Below are 7,095 nucleotides of genomic sequence, written 5' to 3'. Positions count from 1 at the left end.
ATGTAATTCCAGTATGACACAATAATTGTCTACTCTGCACATTCTTCAGCAACACTTTATGAAAGAAAACACAAATCAAGTGAAATTCTATAAGAAATGTTCCAGTTGATGAACTTGATTTTATCCCCATCTCGTCCATCATAGTGTGCCACCACAGTACAGATAGATTGGCTGTTGGTGAGTTGGTACCGCGGCAGTAAAGCACTGAGGAACTGTAGGATGGACCTCGGCGCTGGTGCCGTACAATGAACATTTGCTATGTGTTAGATAGGTTGGATTTACTTGGTGTCGTGCTGTGTAAATGCATCTTATTAATTAATTAGGAGAAATATGAATACTAACCACATCCAGCACAATCATGACTTGGATTATGTACTAAAGGAGAACGTGAGGCTTTCCTTGTTAAATGTTTGGCGTCATTGCAAAGCTTGTGTTAATTAGCTGATATTGTCATACCGGCCGCTTGATCATTGGAACTATGTAAATCACTAATATAATGTAACAAACTACAGTACTTGTGTGGATGGTATTACATTTCCAGAAGAATTACGTGTTTTGTTTTGTGGAAGTTCCATTCAGCTGGATTTCATCTCCATTACATATATTTCTAAATCTCGGAGACATATTCCACTTAACAGTGCTACCGTGTCTTCACGAAGTGAATTTCTTTGATTTTTCCATTACAGTATGTTCTTGGAGTATATCTTCACAACCATTTATATCGCGTTACAATGTGTTTGTGAACCAAACGTCCAGTCCATTGTCTGCTATATTGAGATATAGCGTGTTCTTCCTATCGCTTACTTTGTGTAAGAATATTCATGGAGGAATGTCCAATAAGGTAGGAGAGTTCGTTATTTCAAGGCTTAAGTAAAGGCATACTGATACGTGCAACCTTGATAGCGTTCTTAATAAGAGCTGTACAATTTGGGAGAGTTGAAATCCAAATAAAACCAGCGATATTTGCCAAAGAAGTTTTAAAGAGAGAGGTTATGGAAGGTCAGTGGGGAGCTACAATGAATTGATCGATCAATATCTAAATTGTGCTAAAGTGTAATTATGAAAAAAACAACTTTTGTTTAACAGGTGACATCTGATTAACAAAAATTGTTATATCAAGATCATGAATCAGAGTCTGAACTGGCAGAGGAACATTGATAGTCCAGTGGCCGCTACTGTGCTCACTGAAGCGGCCAGCAACTTGAGTGGAGCGGCATTTGTGGAAACGTCCATGTATATATATATTTGGGTAACAATAGTCAACGGTATCATCTTCCTTACTGGAGTCATCGGCAATGCAATGGTTATTGTCGTGGTCGTTAAGGTCCGGGACATGCGCACAACGACAAACTACTTTCTCGTGAACCTGAGTATAGCGGATTTGTTAGTCCTCCTTATCTGTCAACCGTCCGCACTACTCGAGTTTTACGCCAAGGACCGATGGTACATTGGGAAGGCGCTCTGTAAGTACTCTCGTTATATACAAAATTATAAACGTTTTCGTCCTAAAAGGACCTCTGTTCTGTCCGAATATTGTCAATAACTTGAATCAATTCATTCTTTTCTGTTGATCAAAACTAAATCAATGAATTATTGGTTTTGAATTAATTTTATGTGTGTGGGTTTTTTTTTTTTTTTTCTTTTTTATTATTTTATTTATTTATTTATTATTATTATTATTTTGTGTATATTTTGTGGGGATTTTTCGTTTGTTTGTATGTGGGAGTTGGGTTGGGAGTTGGGGTGGGGGTTTGGGAGTAGGGAGGGAATTGCGAGTGTTTGGAAAGGAGAAAATGGCGAGGGTTAGGGAAGAGGAAGACGGCGAGAGTTACGAAAGACCATGACGAAAAACGGCGTGGATTAGTGTAGACAAAGACGAAGACGATGATGGTTAGATAAGGCCATGACGAGGATTGCAAGGGTTATGAAAGACGATGATGGTGGGGTAAGGCCATGGCGAGGACTGTGAGGGTTAGGAAAGCCAAAGACGGCGAGCATTTAACTGGGTGAAACTTTAATTTTTGCAGTAAATACTCACATTGATGACACTTAAACACACATATTTATGAATATGAAGTATTACCATCGTTTACAGATTCTTAGTGGCACTGCAATAAACATTATTGCACCTCGGACTAGAATGCATTGATCTGATTGGACGTTGCTTGCCCCCTATAAATCTATAGGGGGCAGCTGAATATATAGGGGGCAATGGCCGCCATCCATTATCTCTGAAAGGCGTCACTTCGTAATTTCAAATCACAGATTGGCGATATTCACATTCTGTTCCGTGTCGGAATATTGGCTAGAGTGAATCCTAGAAGTTGCTATTATCTAGTACGAGTTGTTTCCCCTACACGAAGCACCTATTTGACTCGGATCAAAAATGGCTGGGCGGTTCGGGCAGACGACAGCTGCAGACAAGGAAAAAAAAACGCCTGGCACTTAACGCTGATAAGACGTTAAAAGCTAATAAGTTGGCCGCTAAAGTGTTCAAAGATTATTTGGTGGAAAAGCAGCAAAACCCAGATTTTGAAGATTACGATGTAGTCCGACTGGACGAATGTCTTGGCCATTTTTACATGGATGCCAGGAAATGTGATGGGACGTATTATACATATATTTAAATGGGTCCTTGGTGCAATAAATTCGTTATGTAGTTTGCTAGTGAAGCCCGAATCCCCCTACCAATCTGACTGAACCCCTATATTCCTGTAGGGGGTCACTAGCAAACTACATAACTAATAATAAACGTTTCAACAAAGATGCGAGGTTGAAATGGCGACAAAACTGTAACACTATACACCAGTAAAATAGAAATACAATAGAAGGGAAGGCGGTACGAGAAAATACGAGGAGAGAGAGAGAAAGAGAGAAAGGAAGGCAATACGAGAAAATACGAGGAGAGAGGGAGAAGGGAAGGCGGTACTAGAGAATACGAGGAGAGAGGGGGGGAGGTGGTACTTAAGAATACGAGGAGAGAGAGAGAAGGGAAGGCGGTAAGAGAAATAGAGAGAGAGAGAAGGGAAGGCGGTAAGAGAGAGAGAGAGAAGGGAAGGCGGTACTAGAGAATACGAGGAGAGAGGGAGAAGGGAAGGTGGTACTAGAGAATACGAGGAGAGGGAGAGAGAAAAGGGAAGGTGGTACTAGAGAATACGAGGAGAGAGAGAGAAGGGAAGGCGGTACTAAATACGAGGAGAGAGAAGGGAAGGCGTTACTAGAGAATACGATAAGAGAGAGAGAGAGAGGAAAACGGTATTACCTATAACCTGACTTTGTGTGTAGTAAGTATTAGGACACTATTACATACGACAGGCGAAGTCGTCAAATACCGACAGCAGAAAGCAACAAAATTACTTGATTTGTCGCCGTTACCTCGGGATATTGATTCCAAATATTTGTTTGCGAGAATAACTTTAATGGTATAACTATCAACGTCAATGTTTTCCTGCAGGCAACCCATTAGGATTATCTAGCTATTCATTGTGATTTAAGCGCTGAATATTACATCATTTCTGCTTTGTCGACTTATACTGCAATCTGGTCTCACTTTATCGAGGCGTTCCTTTCGGAGGTTTAATTAAAACATTTAAGACACAAAAGTGAAAACACCTATACCACAAAATTTTAGAAATAAAACCAGTAGTGCCAAATAATAAACTTAATCCCTCACAGCTGTATGAATTTCTAGGACTCGTCAGTGATGCTAAATACCTAAATGTTAAACCTAGCTAGAGACTGATGAAAACCGAAACTGATGTCAAAAAAGGTACACAAACCCAAAAATTTTGTAAATTTCATAACTTTAAACATATGCTTGTGTTGTAATGAAAACATGACGGGACAGGTTACGAAAAACCTCTAGGATAAAAGCCTTACTACAGAGTCTACCAACTGCCATCTCAAAGAATTGTACAAAAGATAGCGTTCAAAGAGTATCTATACATTGTACTTCAGATACCATATCTATCGCATACGAAATATATAAGGTATTTCATTGAGAAATCTGTACAGAATGTATTGATATTATATTACAAGAGATAAATAAAGCCATTAAAATATATGTAAAAGTGCAATCGAAATATAAATATATAAAGTTTTTAAAAAAGCAAAGAATATATAATGTTATTTTAGACAACAATAAAGCAATAAAGATGTTTAGATACAAAAGTACAATCAAGAAAAAGAGATATTTAGATACAAAAGTACAACCAAGAAAAAAGAGATATTTAGATACAAAAGTACAACCAAGAAAAAGAGACATTTAGATACAAAAGTATAACCAAGAAAAAGAGATATTTAGATACAAAAGTACAACCAAGAAAAAGAGACATTTAGATACAAAAGTACAACCAAGAAAAAGAGATATTTAGATACAAAAGTACAACCAAGAAAAAGAGACATTTAGATACAAAAGTACAACCAAGAAAAAGATATTTAGATACAAAAGTACAACCAAGAAAAAGAGATATTTAGATACAAAAGTACAACCAAGAAAAAGAGACATTTAGATACAAAAGTACAACCAAGAAAAAGAGATATTTAGATACAAAAGTACAACCAAGAAAAAGAGATATTTAGATACAAAAGTACAACCAAGAAAAAGAGACATTTAGATACAAAAGTACAACCAAGAAAAGGAGATATTTAGATATAAAATTACAATCGCATAATCAAGAAATATCGAGATAAAGTAAAACAAAAGGTAATCAAGATTTAAGTGAAAGGTATCTTTTGAAGCGGTCACAATCGACAATATGTGTCATTGACTATGATATAAATATTACGCTGTACTTTATGTAATACACAATCGACAGTATGTGTCATTGACTATAATAGAAATATTACGCTGTACTTTATGTAATACACAATCGACAATATGTGTCATTGACTATGATAGAAATATTACGCTGTACTTTATGTAATACACAATCGACAGTATGTGTCATTGACTGTAATAGAAATATTACGGTGTACTTTATGTAATATACAATCGACAGTGTTTCTCATTGCTGACTGAGTTTTTTATATACATGTTTTATATGTATATAAAAACATGATGTAAACAAACAATGCATAAAAGACCCATAATTATACAGTTAACAAAGGTCAGGTATTGCCAAAGTAAATATTTAGACTTTGACCTTGAAGAATTACATGATTAAATAAGACCAGATGGCGAGGGTCTAATCGCTTTATTGTCCCTAATCTTGTGGAGTGGCGTTCATAAAATCGGTTCAGAAGTGACGACTGGGCTAATGGCGCTGTCATTGTATTTCGTATATTTCAACAATCCGTCCGTGGTACCCCTAACCGTGAATTCAAATGATCACGTGTTGTTGGAATTAATACCAGCAGATCAATCGCGCTATATATTTTCACGAAACTAATTGTCCAAGAAATAGTACAAGTTTAAAAAAAAAACTACGAAAATTGATCCTCACAAAAATAGATGTGACAGAAATATATTACCAAGATAAAATAATGATCTGGTTATTTACACTCGGTCAATACCAACAAAAATAATTCCTGTCGTTCACGCTCCATGTACAGATCTACAATGTTCTTTGTTGATCATACTCTCTGGAGCTCCTTAAACACAGTCGACAAGACCAAACTGCATTAACTCCACACAAATGACTCGCTGGTTCCAAACTATCACTGGCTCAGCAATTCTGATTGAAATACGAAACGACATTTTATAGTCGGTCTCTTTATATTTGACAAGACTGTTAACATTAGCATACCGTATTTAATTCCTCGTTTAGTATTAGTTTAAATCTGTACAGAAGGTCAGATAGGTTAATTTGCAATAGAAAAGATGTCCATTACATATTGATTGAGAAGGATTAATGTTCCATCTCTGAAATCTAGTAGCATGAAAGTTCTTATAAATGTCCTGCAAATCATTGATAATATAGTCTGTCATAGGAGGCAGGGTCAGAGGTCATACCGACAAGGAGGCATTCATTTTTTTCAGAAGTTTTCGTAGAACAATATATCAATGCATGTTGCTGACGTATCTGTAGTGTTAATTTTGCACTAATGTTAAATCAACATAGGAAAAGTATTACATGTACTGTATTACCGAATTACCCGAATCCTTTATTACATTTTAACATGAAAAAACTCCCACCGTTTTGCAATAAAATCGTACTCCAAACTCAAAATCGATGGAACCGGAGTTAACTGAGAAAAACACCCACAAAATACAAAATAAAAAATTATTTACACAGAAAAAAGAAAAAAGTAAGAAGGAAAATAAGACCATGGCAACAACCTCTCCCTGTCTGACAGGTAGTCTTAATTAGGATTGATGTCATCACAAGAAAATTACTGTTAACAACTACAGGAATATCATCATGTCTGTAATTCTGTTCCTGTATTTGTAACTGCCATGTCTGTAATTTTATTTCTGTATTTGTAACTTCCATGTCTGTAATTCTGTTCCTGTATTTGTAACTTCCATGTCTGTAATTTTGTTTCTGTATTTGTAACTTCCATGTCTGTAATTCTGTTCCTGTATTTGTAACTTCCATGTCTGTAATTCTGTTCCTGTATTTGTAACTTCCATGTCTGTAATTTTATTTCTGTATTTGTAACTTCCATGTCTGTAATTTTATTTCTGTATTTGTAACTTCCATGTCTGTAATTTTATTTCTGTATTTGTAACTTCCATGTCTGTAATTTTGTTACTGTATTTGTAACTGCCATGTCTGTAATTTTATTTCTGTATTTGTAACTTCCATGTCTGTAATTTTATTTCTGTATTTGTAACTTCCATGTCTGTAATTTTATTTCTGTATTTGTAACTTCCATGTCTGTAATTTTATTTCTGTATTTGTAACTTCCATGTCTGTAATTTTGTTCCTGTATTTGTAACTGCCATGTCTGTAATTTTGTCCCTGTATTTTTAACTGCCATGTCTGTAATCTTATTTCTGTATTTGTAACTGCCATGTCTGTAATCTTATTTCTGTATTTGTAACTGCCATGTCTGTAATTTTGTTTCTGTATTTGTAACTGATATGCCTGTAATTTTGTTCCTGTATTTGAAACTGCCATGTCTGTAATTTTGTTTCTGTATTTGTAACTG

General features: G+C 35.7%; 1 protein-coding gene across 1 annotated transcript in view; it reads left to right on the top strand.

The window, feature by feature from the left end:
* The first annotated feature begins 1,123 nt into the window (after window positions 1–1,123).
* The window catches only part of LOC132544061 (growth hormone secretagogue receptor type 1-like), a 35,914-nt gene continuing 29,942 nt past the window's right edge, over window positions 1,124–7,095 (top strand). The window contains exon 1 of the mRNA XM_060207627.1: window positions 1,124–1,463. Within this exon, the coding sequence (XP_060063610.1) occupies window positions 1,124–1,463 (340 nt within the window). The remainder of the gene's footprint in view (window positions 1,464–7,095) is intronic.

This window comes from Ylistrum balloti, unplaced genomic scaffold, assembly GCF_031769215.1.
Source record: "Ylistrum balloti isolate Yb309-2 unplaced genomic scaffold, AGI_CSIRO_Ybal_v1 Utg369778, whole genome shotgun sequence".
NCBI classification, from domain to species: domain Eukaryota; kingdom Metazoa; phylum Mollusca; class Bivalvia; order Pectinida; family Pectinidae; genus Ylistrum; species Ylistrum balloti.
Note: the sequence above shows the minus strand (reverse complement) of the source record. Positions and strands in the feature narration are given on the sequence as shown.